The 16,079-nt window shown below is 51.4% G+C and overlaps 2 protein-coding genes across 7 annotated transcripts; one reads left to right on the top strand and one right to left on the bottom strand.

Moving 5' to 3' along the window:
• Positions 1-83: 83 nt before the first annotated feature.
• Positions 84-7,460, top strand: RBM22 (RNA binding motif protein 22). Of its 2 annotated transcripts, none has more exons than XM_039701524.1 (11): positions 84-221; positions 1,012-1,065; positions 1,959-1,988; positions 3,019-3,151; positions 3,398-3,498; positions 3,651-3,823; positions 4,356-4,556; positions 5,036-5,200; positions 5,609-5,697; positions 6,210-6,341; positions 7,016-7,460. In XM_039701524.1, the coding sequence occupies exons 1-11, from the start codon at positions 168-170 to the stop codon at positions 7,144-7,146; spliced, it is 1,263 nt and encodes a 420-aa protein (XP_039557458.1). In that variant the 5' UTR covers positions 84-167; the 3' UTR covers positions 7,147-7,460. The 2 variants fall into 2 exon arrangements, with proteins under 2 accessions (XP_039557458.1, XP_039557459.1); XM_039701525.1 differs by lacking the exon at positions 84-221 and adding an exon at positions 297-766.
• Positions 7,461-8,737: 1,277 nt separating this feature from the next.
• Positions 8,738-15,851, bottom strand: MYOZ3 (myozenin 3). 5 transcript variants are annotated; one of them, XM_039701530.1, is made up of 7 exons: positions 15,651-15,851; positions 14,542-14,628; positions 14,097-14,260; positions 13,791-13,865; positions 13,546-13,690; positions 12,707-12,878; positions 8,738-10,219 (listed from the first exon to the last, which is right to left on the bottom strand). In XM_039701530.1, the coding sequence occupies exons 2-7, from the start codon at positions 14,570-14,572 to the stop codon at positions 10,057-10,059; spliced, it is 750 nt and encodes a 249-aa protein (XP_039557464.1). In that variant the 5' UTR covers positions 14,573-14,628; positions 15,651-15,851; the 3' UTR covers positions 8,738-10,056. The 5 variants fall into 5 exon arrangements, with proteins under 5 accessions (XP_039557464.1, XP_039557463.1, XP_039557461.1 ...); XM_039701529.1 differs by having other exon boundaries at positions 14,542-14,624; XM_039701527.1 differs by having other exon boundaries at positions 15,660-15,851.
• Positions 15,852-16,079: the final 228 nt, after the last annotated feature.

Raw genomic sequence — 16,079 nt, 5'->3', positions numbered from 1 at the left:
GTGCTCCCCCCGCTCGCCTCGCCCGTGGTCTCGCCCATTGAGCCGGGCCTGCAGCGCCCCCTGCCGCTGTGACGTCACCGCTGCCGCAGCCCGCCTTTTCCGTCAGGGCGCTGCGGGAAGTGGCGTCACTTCCGGCCGCCGCCTCCCGGCAGCGGAGCGGAGCCGCCATGTCCACATCGCTGGGCTCCAACACCTACAACCGGCAGAACTGGGAGGATGCGGTGAGGGCCGGCCGCCACAGCGGCGGGGAGCGCGCCGGGGCCGGCGGGGCCTGCTCCGCCGCGGGAGCGCCCGGGGCCGCGGGGCCAGCGGGGAGCGGGCCCGGGCCGGGACCTGCCCTGGGGACCCGCCGCCTTCCCGGGGACCGGCCACCCTCCCTGGGGATCCGCTGCCTTCCCGGGGACCGGCCACCCTCCCTGGGGACCCGCTGCCTTCCCGGGGACCGGCCACCCTCCCTGGGGACCCGCTGCCTTCCCGGGGACCGGCCACCCTCCCTGGGGACCCGCTGCCTTCCCGGGGACCGGCCACCCTCCCTGGGGAGCCGCCCGGGAGGGCTCTGCGCGGCTCCCGCCGTTCTCTCCCGGGCGCCAAGGCAGCGGGCTGTCCCGCCGCTCGTTCCCCGCGGTGCCGGGGCTGAGCCGCGCCCCTCGCGTGCCCCCGGCCGCGTCCCCCGAGCTGGAGGCTCTCCCGCGTGGGCCCAGTGCAGGCAGTCGCTGCTGAGGGACAGCGGGGGCGGTGTTCCCTGCTGCGGTCCTGGCGCTGACAGGTCCAGATCTCAAGAACACGTTTTTTATTTGGTTATTCTAAGTTTTACTCCAATAGCAACCAGACGATGATTCTGTAGTAATTGGGGCCTGGGTCGTGGCTTGCAGCTCTCCCCCTGTCTCTGGATCCATTTGCATTTTTTAATCTGTCTGATGTATTAAACTAGATCGTTTTCAGAGTGTGGCTTGAATGCTGTTGTGATGGCAGAGCTTGTTACACTTCTGACTTTCTTCTTCCTCGGTTCAGGACTTCCCAATCCTGTGCCAGACGTGTCTTGGAGAGAATCCCTACATTCGGATGGTAGGTGCCTGCCGGGCCCTGCAGCCCTTCCCTGGCTCTGGGGTGCCCTAAACTGCCTTTGGGGCTGGAACAGGGCGGGCTGAAGTGAGCACACGCTCCTGAGCAGCGGGTTCTGCACAGCAGGATGTGGCTCCATGCTCGGTGTGTAATGTCACAGGTAGGGCTGTGATCTGAGAACAGGTCAGTCAGAAGGAGAGCAGGTGACCCAGCCCAGTGGCTGGAGTGCAGGAAACAGTGGAAAATGGAATTTTAGTATTGGCAGGCTCCAACATGGACAGCTGTGAGCTGCTCAAATTCTAGTTAGTGCAGTTTCTAAAATGTGACAAACATGCACCCCTAAAATTAAGTTTAAGGTGACTTACAAAGGTAGATGAAACTCCTGCTTGTTTTCCTAGGCTGGCTCTGTGCAGGGTGGGTCAGTCCATGTTCTGTTGCTTTTCTCTGCCTGGCCTGCTTGCCCTGCACTGACATTCTCTCCTTCACACATTTCCTGAGAGAGGCTGGGTTGTTCTTATGAAACACAACCCCAATGCTGCCACAGGGGATATCTCTAAGCCTGTTTGTTTCCATGGGTTGTTTGATGTAACATCATCTTTCCTTAAAAAGAGCTGACAATGCTCCTTTTCATTCTCACCTTTCACCAGTGCAGGAGGTGGGACTGAAAGTGCTCTGTTTTTAATGAAAGTTTCTCAACCAAAAATGTATTGAGAGTATTTATATTTTTTGTTCTGCTGACTTTCCAAGGTGCCAGCCAAATACATAGGGATGAGTGAGTCTAAATGCAGCATCATTATGAAAAAAACTTACTGTGTTATCACATCAATGATATGTCTCATGTTTTACCTTGAATTGGTGATATTTAATGTTTTATTTTATTATTTTTTATATTTCAGACCAAAGAAAAATATGGAAAAGAATGCAAGGTATGTTTGTGTGTTTTGAAGAAAGACTGTCAAAATTGGTGCAGATCTGGGAGCAATCCATTTTAATGATTAAAAACCTGTCAGCTTCAGAGGAGTGCTTATCTGGGTTAACTTAAAATATTTATGTAATCAGTTTTTAGGTCGGTCTACTGTGCTTGTTAGACAAATTCAGTTGGTCCTAAAATAATAAAATTATTGAGCAAATCCTGACTTTGTCTAAACAAATCTTCACGTTGATCAGAATGAGGCTTTGCAAATACTCTTGCAGTATGTGTGGAGTTATTGTAGCATTTTAAATGATCCGTGTTTTCTTGGGTGAGTTTGTTGTTTTTCTGAGAAGTGCAAAATACCTGGAGTTTGGGTTTTACTCTGTATGTTATTCATGCTGTTTGTTGATTTGTGTTGGCTGTCCAAGAAATAAGCCACAATTATTTCCAAGAGCAAGAAATACTCAGAGTTGCCTGGACTGAGGAAAATTAAAGGAGATTTTTACCCTTTTATCAGTTTTCATCTGGGTATAATTTGGAGTCTGTACATATTGAGATTGTGTTGTGTACTCAAGGTGTACGTGCAGAGGAAGCAAATGCAGCATTCCATGAGACAAGAGGGAGCATCACTCCTCTGCACCAGAGCTCTCATAACCTGTTCCAGGTTGCTGCTGTGCTGGTGCCTGATGCCCCCATTGTTGTAATTTATCTCTGGAAGCTCCACACTGACATCACCTGGAATCAAAGAGAAGTTTTATATCTTTCAGTAGATCTGCACTTAAATAAATAAACAAATAAATAAATAATTGCAATAAATAAAAGGAAAAACAGCAACAAAAAAAGCCAACTTCCCTAAAACTTCTTCCTGTCAAAATAAAACCCCAAATAGAAACAAATATTTCCTGAGCCCTGAGTCTTAGCTTTAGGACAAAGAAGTTATATTTATGGTTTGGAGTAGCTGGATGAGTTTGGGGTTTGTTTCCCTGCCAGAAGCAGAGCAGTAGCTGTGTGCAGGGTGATCCAAGTGCCACCTTCTGTCCCAGATTTGTGCCAGGCCCTTCACGGTGTTCCGCTGGTGCCCCGGCGTGCGGATGCGCTTCAAGAAGACAGAAGTGTGCCAGACCTGCAGCAAGCTGAAGAATGTCTGTCAGACCTGCCTGCTCGACCTGGAATATGGTGTGTACCCAAAAACCTGCCCTCTGAAACGGGAGCTGTGAAATCACTTTAAATGTGTGCGTGTAATTGGCACTGGACAGTCTTTGAGAAGAACAGGTCGTGTCTCTTCAGAGGTTCAAGGGCAGAGTGGTTTCCCTGAGCAGCAATGATTTTCCTCTGGTCACTGCAGGTTACAGAAATCACTGTTTCTGCTCTTACAGCTTGTTCTTCATATGCATTGGTTGGGGTTTTTTTGTTTCATTTTAGGTTTGCCTATCCAAGTCCGGGATGCAGGACTCTCCCTTAAGGATGAAATGCCTAAATCTGATGTCAACAAAGAATACTACACCCAGAACATGGAGAGAGAGGTAAGTGTAGCCAGCCATGATCGTGCTTTTTGGGTGGCTGTGTGCGGAGAGGAAAGGGCAGCAATGGCCTAGCTTCTCTTAAAACCACTTTTCTGTGCATTAGTGTTCAGTGCTGATGTACACATAATTATTTGTGTTCTGCCTGCTTTTAGATAGCCAATTCTGATGGCACTAGACCAGTTGGTGCTCTAGGAAAAGCTACTTCCACCAGTGACATGCTGCTGAAGCTGGCCCGAACCACTCCATACTACAAACGCAACCGTCCTCACATCTGTTCCTTCTGGGTAAAAGGAGAGTGCAAGAGAGGAGAGGAGTGTCCCTACAGGTACAGACACAGCTTGGACAGTCCATCTCTTCACCACAGTCAGATGCAGCTTCCCTTGGAGATGCTGCAGTGGGCAGGAGACACTCCAGTGATCTAGGTCAGGGCAGCACTTGCATCCAGTGCCAGCAAATGAATCTCTGTGGTGGCCAGTTGGTTTGTGAGAAGTTGGCTGTGTCCTTTGCCAAAGCAGTGACTGCAGCTCTTCTCTTGTGTAGTCAATTTTTCCCCTTTGTGGCGTCAGTCCCCTCAAGCAGAGATCTTTGTATTTGAACAAGAGGCTGTTTCAAACCCAGCTCTTGTGTTTTGTAGTGCTGAGTGTTGAGCTGTCAGAAGCACCATTCATTCAGAGCTTGACACAGTCCTGGCTGCAGTTGAAGTTTTCAGGGCTTTGTTCCATTTTGGCATGTTTATGTGGACAGGGTTAAGGATATAATTGACCTGAGGGTTTCAGAAGGCAAACTGGCAGCTACAGTAATTTTATTCCATTCAGTCATCCCTGATGTTAAAAAATGCTTTGTTTGCTGAACCTTAGACATGAGAAGCCTACAGATCCAGATGATCCTCTGGCTGACCAGAACATCAAAGATCGTTACTATGGAATTAACGATCCTGTGGCTGACAAACTTCTGAAACGAGCCTCAACCATGCCTCGTCTAGATCCTCCTGAAGACAAGACTATTACTACACTGTATGTTGGAGGGCTTGGAGATACCATCACTGAATCAGATCTCAGGTATGTTGGTGAATTTGTATTGCCCTTGCCTTTTTGTTTGACACTTTGATAATGGCTCTTCAAATGAGGAACAAAAATAAATCTGGTTTTCAGTTTTTTTTAATGGGGAACTGGTTGGTGGGCAAGTGCAGAGGAGTGCCAGCTTGTTGGAGAACAGGCACATTTCAAATGCTTTGATTAAAATTTATCTCTTTAAAGATGAGTCATCCCTTTGAGCTGTTGGGGATACTGTGTAGCCCTTTTTAGGAAGAGGTCTTGTATCCTCCAGCTAGCTACTGAGAGAAGCTGCTGCAGAGCTTTAATTGCTCCATAATTGCACAGAGGGCTAATTATAATTAACTGATTGATTATTGATTTCTAATGTTTTGTTTGAACTGGGAATGGAGAAGAGAAAGTTTTTGAGCATGCCTATTTCACCTCCCTGTACCCTGTGACTAGGAGGAGTGGGGGATCATCATAACTTTTTTTGTCCCATACAGAAATCACTTCTACCAGTTTGGGGAGATCCGGACGATAACGGTGGTGCAGAGGCAGCAATGTGCTTTCATCCAGTTTGCCACCAGACAGGCTGCAGAGGTGGCTGCTGAGAAATCCTTCAACAAACTCATTGTCAATGGCCGCAGGCTCAACGTCAAATGGGGAAGGTAAGTGTGGGGGGAGAAAAACTGAGAGAACTTACAAATCCTCCAGGCTGCAGTCTTGATCAGCAGCATTGGATATTATGCAGAAGTTGATACTTGTTTGGTAAATACTTGGGGTCCTCTTGCATTTTGGTTTTCTTTTTACAGTGGGATCTTGCTTGGAGGTTACACAAGTAGCATAGGGGATTTCTTGGCTGAGGATTATGGATGAGTTTTGGTAGCTTTGCTCCTAGTCCATCTCGTCTAAACACTGTTTGCAAGCTTGGTACCATCTGTCTGATGTTCTGTGAGTTTTTCATCTTTGGCCTGAAGAAGTGGATCTGGAATAGATAATGTGAAGCCACTGTGGTATAAATAGCTCCTTATCCTGCTTTTCTTTTCCTTGTTCTCAAACTTTTGTCTGTTTTTCAGGTCCCAGGCAGCAAGAGGAAAAGAAAAGGACAAGGAAGGCACTACAGAATCGGGGATAAAGCTGGAGCCAGTTCCAGGACTTCCTGGGGGTAAGGGAGTTGTATTCATCTCTGAAACACTTAATGCTGGCCCACTTCCGTGAGCAAGGCTGCTGTTAAACTTCTGGAGCAGTGTCAGTTCAGGATGGTGGAGGCAGTGCTGAGCCCAGAACAGTTACAGTAGGCTTGCAGCAGATCCAGCTGGATGGGAGATGAGCTTTGTCTAGGAGCAAATCCTTAATGAAAAGAGAGTTCTTTATGTGATGAGTGAAAAGTTAAAGCTGAATTCAACTTACTTGGGTCACAGATAGTCACAACCCACGCTTTTCATGTTTTCTTAGTCCACTGAGTGTTGTATGATGGACAAAGCAAAGCTGGTTTCAGATGGAGGAATTTGGTGACTGGGGTTTCAGGGCAGTTCTGCTTCTCAGTCCAGTTCATACATGCAATAGCAGCAACAGTTTGCCCTTGTGAAAGTGTGGGTTGTGCTCCATCTCTGAAGCAGACACCTCTGCTTGCCTTGCCTGAGAGATTTTCCATAACCATATGTACTTTTTCTGCAGCCCTCCCCCCTCCTCCAGCTGCAGAAGAGGAGGCTTCTGCAAATTACTTCAATCTACCTCCAAGTGGCCCTTCAGCCGTGGTGAACATTGCCCTGCCACCTCCTCCTGGCATCGCTCCACCGCCGCCCCCAGGTACCTGTGCTTCCCCCTCCAGTGGGGCTGTCAAATGCAGTGTGAGACAGTCTCTTCCTCCTTGCCAGGCCATGCTGCACTACTGATGCATGCCCTGAGCTGATCTTCCTCATCCCTGATCACACAGTGTAAACGGATGATCTAAACTGAGCTGTCAGCACAGTTTAATTAAACTGAGCTGCCTGTTGTGGTTGGTATTTGCTTGCAAATTCCCAGGCATGTTAGAGATCACTGGTACTGGGACCTACCCAGTGCTTTTGCTGGCTGTGTAAATGCCACATTAACCCCGACTTCAAAGGGTAATTTTGCAGATGGCTGAATGCTGACATGTCCTTGGCTCTCTATATATCTATCCAGAGATACTTTTTGTTTTAATGGCATTAAATACATCTCACAGATGTATTTGCTCTGCTCTGTGGTTGAGTAGGAAACATTTAGATTGGTATTACAGACACCTGCCCAGTCCCCCCACCAGCTTTTATTTTTAAGGATGTGTGTTGGGATTGGCCCTAGTTGTACTGTAAAGTGGGGCAGGAGTTTGGGGAGATGGGAGATGTGCACATTTGTGGGGCACAGCTGTCAGCCAGCTGTGGTGTCAGTACTTTGAAGCAGCAGTACACACACATCAGGTTTTCTCTTGCTTTGCCTGAAGCTGCCAACTTTTGTTTCTGCAGGTTTTGGACCACACATGTTCCACGCCATGGGGCCTCCTCCTCCCTTCATGAGAGCCCCAGGCCCCATCCACTACCCATCCCAGGATCCCCAGAGGATGGGTGCCCACGCAGGAAAGCACAGCAGCCCCTAGCACGTCCTGCCACCCTCATCCTTGAAGTAAATGTTATTTTCTAGTTACCATGGTAGCATCATATGTCGAGCTGTGGGTGAGCTAGAGATGCCTTATTTCCCTGCTTGCAGCCACAGGGCAAGCTCAGCTCCGTGTCTCCACTTATAATCGGGTTCTTGATATGTCCCAGGTCTTTCTATTAGTGTGGGGGATGGGTGGGGGACAGACAGAAGGGCTGTCAGGGGTCTGTGGGTCTGGGGTACCAGAATTACAATGCTGTCTGTGTATCCCATTGGCACACTTTTGAAATAAACTTCTGGAAAAACAAAACCAAACCCTTTTCAAGCCCTTTTGATATCCTCAGTTGGAACATTGTGGACTGTTAAAATGTAACCAGAGACTCTCTTCTGTCACATAACTAATGATGTATTATTCTAATGAGGTATTAAATCAGGACTGAATAAGAGTTGAAAAACGGGTTCATCAGAGCTGCCAAACCCATGGCTTGGCCTTACCACTACACAGAATTTTTCTCCCTCCTTTTTTCTGACTTCTTGATTAAAAAAGACCAGAAAACAAAGCCTTTTTAAATGCATCACTTCTAATCCTGCACATCCTCATCAAGACAAGTTCTGGGTCAAGAAGCAGCCCCCAGGCAGTGTGGGCATGATGTGGAGTGCCAGGTCAGCAGTTGCTGATTCAGCCAGATGACAGCTCCCTCTGCCCCAGAGCCTGGGCTTGTGCTGCCTGCAGCTGCAGGGCACGGCAGGATGCAGCTGCAGCTGCAGGATCTGGGGCTCTGCAGGGCCTGTGAAATGGCATCCCCTTAAGCTGTGACATGGGTCCCACTTCATCCTGCTCTGATAAGATGTGAAACTTTTCTTTCTGTGCTCCAAGTGGCCTCAGAGCAGCTGCATCCTGCCTGGAAGCTGCAGCTGAGTGAGGTCTGTGTACATGTGGCTGGAGGATTTTAGGTTTATCTCCATATTAGCTGCTTTCATGCAGGGGATCTGTGGACATCTTCATAACAGTGTGGGGCCTGTTCTGAAGCTTCATTTGCTTGTTTTTTAAGAGCTACTGAAAAATATTTGTATTTTTCAACACCAAGCTTTGACCCAGCTTCCTGGAGCTCAGTATCTGAGGACTTGGTCTGATTTTTATGTGACTGCTGCCGCAGCCAAGATCCTCCATGGGCAAGGTCATGCACATCCACTTTTAGTTTCTTTTGCTGTCCTGTACAGTGCCACTGGGTCCCATGATGGTGCCAGCCCTGCCAGGCTGTCAGAGGAGATGCAGCACTTGTGGCATCATGGGCTGGCTTTCTCTGGAGAAGGAGCTGGGCTTTGGCTGTGGGTAATTAGTTCCACTTTTGTCAGGGGAGAGCTCACCCAGGGTGGTGTTGGACGTGCTGGTGGATGGGAGAGGGCTGTGGCATTTGCCACTGCTCTGGTCCAGAGTGTCTGTAGTCAGGACCTGAGAGTGCTGTGACAGATTTGGCATGCAGGAGGCTTCACATCATCCCAGTTTATTTATAATTTCCAGCTGGTTACCCAGGGTGCCTAGGTTCTGTAGATGCTGGACAAAGAGGGTAGAAATGGAATTGGAACAGGGCAGCAGTTAAGCATCATAGATTTATTGTTTCTAAGGAACAAACCATTTTTCTTTCCATTTGCTCACCCCCTCCTGCTTCTGTGGGAAACAGAGTAATGAAAGCTTCCCACCTGAATGATATGTTGTGGCAGCAGAGTCCCTGCGTGGGGTTTGCTCTGCACAGCGTTACAAACTTCACAAATGAGGCAGCTCCTAACTGCATTTTTACCACAACATTTACTTGCCCCATTTAACCACAGTGGTGGAAAAAGGAGCTTTTATCCTGGTGCTTTTGGGAGTATAAGAAGGGAAAACGTTAAGAACCTGACAAAAGCAGTTGAAGGAAGCCTGTGTTGAGTCAGAGGTTTTTGTGAATGGGGTTCCCCAGGTATTCTGGTGGCTGTAGGCTGCTGTTTGCTGCATGTCCCACTGTGTGTCACTGCTGGAAATGTTGTTGTAGTTGGATCCTCATGGCTGATTTTCACGTTCCCAGGGAAGCCTGTGCTTGCTTTGGAGGCACGGCCGTGCTGCTTTTCCTTCCCACTGGTGTTGAAGTTCCCAAACACCCCAGCAGCATCCTCACACTGTGTGGTTCTGCAGGGCAGCAGGTCCAGGTCGGGCCTGATCATTGACCAAGTACATGAAGCAAATCTGTCATAAGTCACTCAAAGAACCTAGATTAGATGTCCAAGCAAGACATGCAAAGAGCAGTAGGAAGGGAAATAGCTGCCAAGTGCTAGCCAGTAGCTTCTGGAAAACAGAGCACAAGTTCCCAACTCCCAGCATTCCTCTCCCCTCTATTGTGGCTGTAGATTTCCACTCCTTCATTTGTTTTTCTTGTCCAGCCAAGCTCAAGGTAGCTGCTTTAAACATGCCAATGCCTCAAGTAACTTGTTTTGCTACTGCTCTTCCATTATCACCTCCTCTCTGCGTCCTGACTGGAATGACAGAGGCAGAGTTGTCCTGAAGATGGAATTTCTCTGCAGAAGCACCAGCTGTCCGAGCAGGTCTCGCGTGCCAGTGAGGATGCAGTGAGGCAGCTTTGGTGTGCTGCAGCTGGTGGTGCTGCTGTTTTCCATGAGGAGGGAAGAGGACAGGCTGTACAGGGTGTTTTGTACGGGAGCTTGTGGGGATTGCTGGGTTAACAGCGAGGACTTGGCACTGACTGCAGGGGGAGTTCAGAATGGTCCCACACTCGAGCTCATTCAAACCCCACTCGAAGATGACAACCCAAACCAGCTGAGCTTCCATGAAGGATACCTGCCCCCCTCCCCTCCCCTGCGAGCGTGTCCGAGTCCAGTGAGGGATCCATCCGTGGCCATGGGGAAGGGAATGCACATCCTACAGCTCCTCGCTCTCCGGCAGGATCCGCACCCAGCCTTGGGCCACCCTGTTGAAGTTGGGCCTGTGGGAAATCACCTCCAGCACGCTCAGGTTGTCCAGCTCTACGGTGGGCAAAGAGAACAGCTCACCAACCAACGCCCTGTCAAACGGGGCTGGAGTCCTGCGGCACAAGGACAAGCACACTTAGTCACAAGGAGAGGCTGGCCATGTGGTGCAGGTGTTAGAAAAATAAGTCTGGATTTACTGAGTCCAGCACAATGTAGCAATGCCTGTTAGAAAGGACAACCCTCCTCTTCCTCCCCAGGACACTGTTAGAGCCCTACCAGCCCAGCAAGGTGATTCTCTGGTACAGAGCCCACCTCAACTCAAACTTTGGCAAACCTAAGAGTGGGGTTTGATGCCTGGCTGTTGGTGGAGGTGTTCTGCACATGGAAGGGCTTGGACTCAGAGACCAGTGACAGTGACAAACCCCTGGTCTTGAGAGTGCCTCATCTGCAGCTCCTGTGTCCTGCACAGGGCTGGGGCTGACGCTGCTCAGGGTCACAGCAGCACATGCAGCTCTATTGGCCCTGGCTCCATCCCTCGTTTTGGGACTGCTCCTCCTGAACAATGACTGACAGTGTGGGGGCAAGAGCTGTCATCTCTTTCTGGAGAAATGTGGAAAGGGACTGGGGAAGAGTGTGCCAGCCCCCAAAAAGCCAAGAATGTTGGTTTTGGAGCAGCACATGGGGGCTGAGCTATCAGTGAGGCAAAACTGGGAATGTTTGCTTTGGGAAGCACAGCTAGAACATGAATAACGTGGCACTGTTTTGCAACAGAGGAGAAATAAGAGGGGGAAAGGCAAATGAGAGAAGTTTGTTCTAGGAACTTTCTTTTGGGAAAAGAGAGTATTTGTCAAAGCTTGGTTTTCACTCTCTCTTAAGGCAGCACACCTTAGCAATGTGGCCCAGGTTTTTGCATCACAGTCTGAATATTCAAAATTGGGAATAAATGAGCCTGCTTTAACGCAGTTGCTGTGGAGGTGGTGGACTTGCCCTTGCTCTGTGACCCGTGAGAGCTGTGCTGGGATTCAGCTAGCTTTAGGCAAGACCACTGGCTTTTCCATAGCCAGCTTGTTCCAAAAAGTTTGTTTTTCTGTGGCTTGGTATTTGAACTGAGAAGTGATTTAAAAGCTTGGAAGATTATGAAAAGCCCAGTTAAAAGCAGATTGGCTTTCTGAATCTTCCTGCCTCACTGAAGAATTAGAGGAGGTGGCAAGAGGCTTGGAGTTAAATTAGCATCCATCTGTATTAAATTACAGTTGAAGACTTTAAATAGAAAGGCAGTGTGTGAGAGGGGAGAAATGGTACAGGGTAGAGTATTATTCAGAAACATGCCCTTGCTTCAGTCCCTGTTCATAAATAAATCCTGAGGCAGAAACATGGCTAAATGTTGAAATAAAAGAGCCAAGTGTCTGCAGCAGCTCCTTGTTCTCCCCCTGCAGCACCTCCTTGGCTCTAACTCCTCAAGGAGAGCCACATGGCAAAGGCCCAGGGCTGAGGGGGAGGACAGCAGCAAAGGGACAGTGGTGGCCAGGCTCATCTCTGCCCTTTAGGATGGCTTTTCCCACAAGGAGGGCTTGTGGTCCCCCACAGCCCCTTCTGCCAAGTGCTGAAAGCACAGCATGCCTCAAATCCAGCCCTGGGGCGGGTGCAGGGGAGCTGCTGCTGCTGGCACTTGGTCTGCTGGGGAGCAGGGCTGTGTCCCAGTGGGAACTTCCCTACTGGAAGGTGACTTTGGCCAGGCCAGCAAAGCCAATGTAATTCCATCCTCATGACAGAGGCTTTCAGGAAGGAGGACAGACCAGACTCTTTTTGCTGATTCCCTGGGTTGATGTTCAGCTTTCAAGTTCAGCTCTCCTTATTCTGCCATGGGTTGCTGGTGCTTTGCTACCAGCAGATCTCCATCTCCTGGATCCCCACTAAACACCTTTCCAGAAAGGAGATCTGTCTTGGCAGCCTTTGCTGCGGGGTCCCACCCTTGACCCCAGTGTAATTTGGAGCTGTGAGGGGGCTCCAGCCATGCTCCATCAGAAGCCACAGGGCACGGAGCTTGCCAGGCTGAGCCACCAGAAACCCCCTGGCCTGGAGGCTTTGGGCTCAAGCAGGTGTTTGGAAGGAATCTGGTGACCTCTTAGCACTCTGTGGGAAGATTAACCTTATACCCCCACTGCTTCCAGCAGCTGCTTGAATACCTTAAGGAAATTAGGAAAGAGACTTGGCACTGTGTCATTCCTCCATGCAGCCCAGGGCTGAGCCCAGCTGGGAACGGGAGTGATTCCCAGCTGGGAACAGGAGTGATTCCTACTCCAGGGCCATGTTTGTAAGATTTGCTCCTCCCAAATTTCATCCCTGAGGTTACCCAGTGAGATCAAGCTGCTTGAGGCTGTGCAAGCCCAGTAGTGGAGCTGAGAGGAGATCTGGGGGAGAGCTGTTGGGGGCAGGAACCTTTGCAGGGAGCCACAGAGGAGCTCCTGAGTAGAAAAAGAGCATCCTGAGCCCTTGCTGTGCCCCTCTGGGGTATAAAGAGAGCATGAATGGTTGTGTTTCCCTGGCAGGATGGTGGGTGCTCCTCGAGGCTGAAGGGCTGGTGGTGTCTGCCCCGTTACCTGTTGAAGCTCCTGAAGTCCCACGCAGGGGGTCTCATGGGCGGCGGGTTCTTGCCACACACAGCATTGTCCCTGTCACCAAAGAGCTCCTGCCACGGGGACCGGTAGCCCTTGGGGATGGCAGTGGCATTGAACTTCTCATGGGGGATTTCTTTGAGGGGGCTCGAGTACCCTGTGCAGGGGAGAGAGACAGTGTGAGTGGGGCCAGAGCCAGGCTGGGGCAGGGGGCTGGGAGCAGCCCGGCCTCTGCATGGCCACGGCTGTTCTGGGGCAGGAACGCATGTCTATAATGCATATCAGGTTGGGTATTAGGAAAAAGCTTTTCACAGGAGTGATAAAATATGGAATGGCCTGCCTGGGGAGGTGGTGGAGTCACCATCCCTGGATGTGTTTAAAAAAAAGACTGGTTAAGGCAATTGGTGCCATGGTTTAGTTAAGGTGTTTAGGGCATGGGTTGGACTTGATGATCTTGGAGGTCTCTTCCAACCCAGCGATTCTGTGGTTATATACAAAGATAGATATAGATATAGATATAGATATAGATATAGATATAGATATAGATATAGATATATAGATATAGATATAGATATAGATATATAGATATAGATATAGATATAGATATACATATACATATACATATACATATACATATACATATACATATACATATACATATACATATACATATACATATACATATACATATACATATATACATTTGTGCACATAGAACCTCTGGGGGAGGGTTGGGCAGACCCCTGAGCAAGCAGCAGCTCACTGCCTCCAGCCCCCTGTTGCTGAGACCACAGCAGAGTTGGGTTCAGGAAGCATTGACTTACCTGGGGCCAGGGCACTGGGGTTCAGCACTTTGCTCATGTGCAAGACCTTCTCTGACTTCTTGGGTACTTCTGGGGGGCCACCTTGGGGTGATGCTGCTACATGGAGCTCAGAGTGATAATTCTGGCCCTCAGCATTCTCGCCTGCCTGTGGAGGGGAGAGTTAACAGGCACAGGGGGAGCTCCCCCTGCCCCACTTGGGACTCGGGGTGGTTGAAAGCACCTCAGAGCTTCCTCCATCTACTCACCATCTGCTCATTCACTGTTCCTTCTGGAGCACCTTTCCCAGTGTGGTGGGAGCCACCTGCCCCTTGCCCTGGGAGCTGCAGGAGACAGTGAGTGGGAGCAGAGGGGGATCAGCACCATCCCCCTCCTCTTTGGTGGATACTGAACCCCGTGTTTGCCCATCTCCGACCAGGACATCTCTCCTCTCCCTTCACCTCTGCATAGCAGTCAGCCAACCATGGCTGCCCTGCAGAGAGACCACTGACCCCGCCAGGAATTCCTCCCTGGAAAGGCTGCCAGGGCCAGGGAAGGGCTGGCCTCAGACCCACCTGCCTGGAGGCGCTGGGATGCTCAAGGACAAAGCGCTGCACCCGCTTCTGGCGCTGCTGGAAGAGCCGGGAGCCGCGGTTGTTGGGCAGGGAGAGCTCCTCGATCATCAGGTCGTGTGTCGTGCTCATCTTCTTGCCCAGGTCCAGCTGGGGCTCTGGGGAGGCTGGGAGAGCACAGCTACAGCTGAGGATGCTGCAGTGTTGGGGACCCCCAAGGCAGCACAGACCGTGCATCCCCTCGTTGGGGTCTCTGTTTTGTGGGACTGGCGTTTCCCCAGTGTGAGGAATGCCAGGGAGCTCCAGAGGTTCAAGCAGCCTCTCCCACCCTGTGCATGGACTGTTCCAGCAAAAACAGGGCAAGTGGCCTCAACCAGAGCTGGGTCTGGCCCCTGGGCAGGGAGGGCAGCACTGTCCTGGGGCTAGTGGCACACCTGCACCCCCTTACCATCTTCAGGGCCCGGTCTCATGATGGCCATCACTTGCTGCCGTGCTCCTGGGGCAGCTCTGTGGGAGGGGGATGGATCCTGTCTGGCTGGAAGAGAAAGGCACTCCAGGAGTGACAGCAAACATGGGAACATGTCAGCCCCAGGCACGCCCCAGAGAGATGCTAGGATTCAGCTGAGCATCTCTCCTGGTCAGCATCACCCCCAGGCATCTCCTTGCACCACCCTCTGTCCCCTTCAACAGACACAGGGAATGTTCAAATCACACTGCCCCTCAGCCCCTGCCTGTCCTCCTTCCTCTCTGCCTTTCTGTAGGGCAGAAACTGTCCTTGCCCCTGTCTTTGCCCACAGTGAGCTGCTGTCCTTGTGCCCTAAGTGCCCTCAGAGCAGCAGGTGCTGGCCGAGCAGGGGCCCTGGCTACCACCCCCCAGCCCCTCCGCCTTAGCAGAGCTATTTTCAGCTGCTGGCTCCCAGAGTGCAGGAGCTGCAGCCCTGAACCTGCAGGGAGCTGGTGAGCCCAGCCAGCAGCAAGAAGAGTCATGGCACCACTCAGCTGGGTGCTCCATCGTGGAGAGATGGCTGGAAACCAGCTCCAGCCTGATCCCCCTGAGCTGCCCACCTGCAGCAGAGCCCTCCTGTGCTGCCAGCATGCTCGGCTCCCCAAGTGCTGCTCCACCCTGTTTGGTGCATCTGGCACCCCTCAGCTCGGGCTGATGAGGGCAGCTGCCCCTAAGGGCCCCGCAGTGCCAGGCTGGGGTGCCTGGCACACTGCTCCATGCCAGCTCTGAGCTGGGGTGCCTGGCACACAGCTCCCTGCCAGCTCTGAGCTGGGGTGCTGGCACACAGCTCTGTGCCAGCTCTGATCTGGGGTGCCTGGCACACCCCTCCCTGCCAGCTCTGAGCCGGGGTGCCTGGCACACAGCTCCCTGCCAGCTCTGAGCTCAGCACTGACCATCCACACAACGAGCCCGGGACCTGCACCCCATCCTTCCCTCTGCCCCACTCCAGGGAGGCTGTACCCTGACCCCCACACTGGTGCTGTCCCCTTTCCCAAGGACATCCCCAAGCCCCGTGCACCCCCCCACCTGCTGACCCCCACATGGGACCTCACCTTCTCTACCTGGCCCGGGGATACCCCAGATGTTCCTGGGGCACTGAAGATGCTTCTCCTGCTGTGCTGGGGATGAGGCTGAAGCCAAGCTGCAGCCAGCAGCACTCGGTGGCCTCTGCTGGCCCTTCAGGGCCCCCTTGGGCTCCTGCTGCTCGCCCCAAGCCGTGCTGGGCTCCAGCCCAATGCCAAGGTCCAGCCTCGGGACAGAAGTTATTTCTGGCTGAGAAAGGGGGCGGAGCAGGGCTGTGACCCTTGGGGCTGGGATGCCATCACCCCAGCGTGGAGCAGGTCTGACTCACGGGGATGAGGATGCCATAATCCTGGCGTGGAGCAGGGCTCTGACCCTTGGGGACCGGGATGCCACCAGCCCAGCACGAAGCAGGGCTGACCCACATGGATGCAGGCACTGTCACTTGGCATGGAGCAGGG

This window comes from Passer montanus, unplaced genomic scaffold (assembly GCF_014805655.1).
Source record: "Passer montanus isolate IOZ18808 unplaced genomic scaffold, ASM1480565v1 scaffold15, whole genome shotgun sequence".
Classification (NCBI taxonomy): domain Eukaryota; kingdom Metazoa; phylum Chordata; class Aves; order Passeriformes; family Passeridae; genus Passer; species Passer montanus.
The sequence above is the reverse complement of the archived record's forward strand: the minus strand, read 5'-3'. Positions and strand labels throughout refer to the sequence as shown.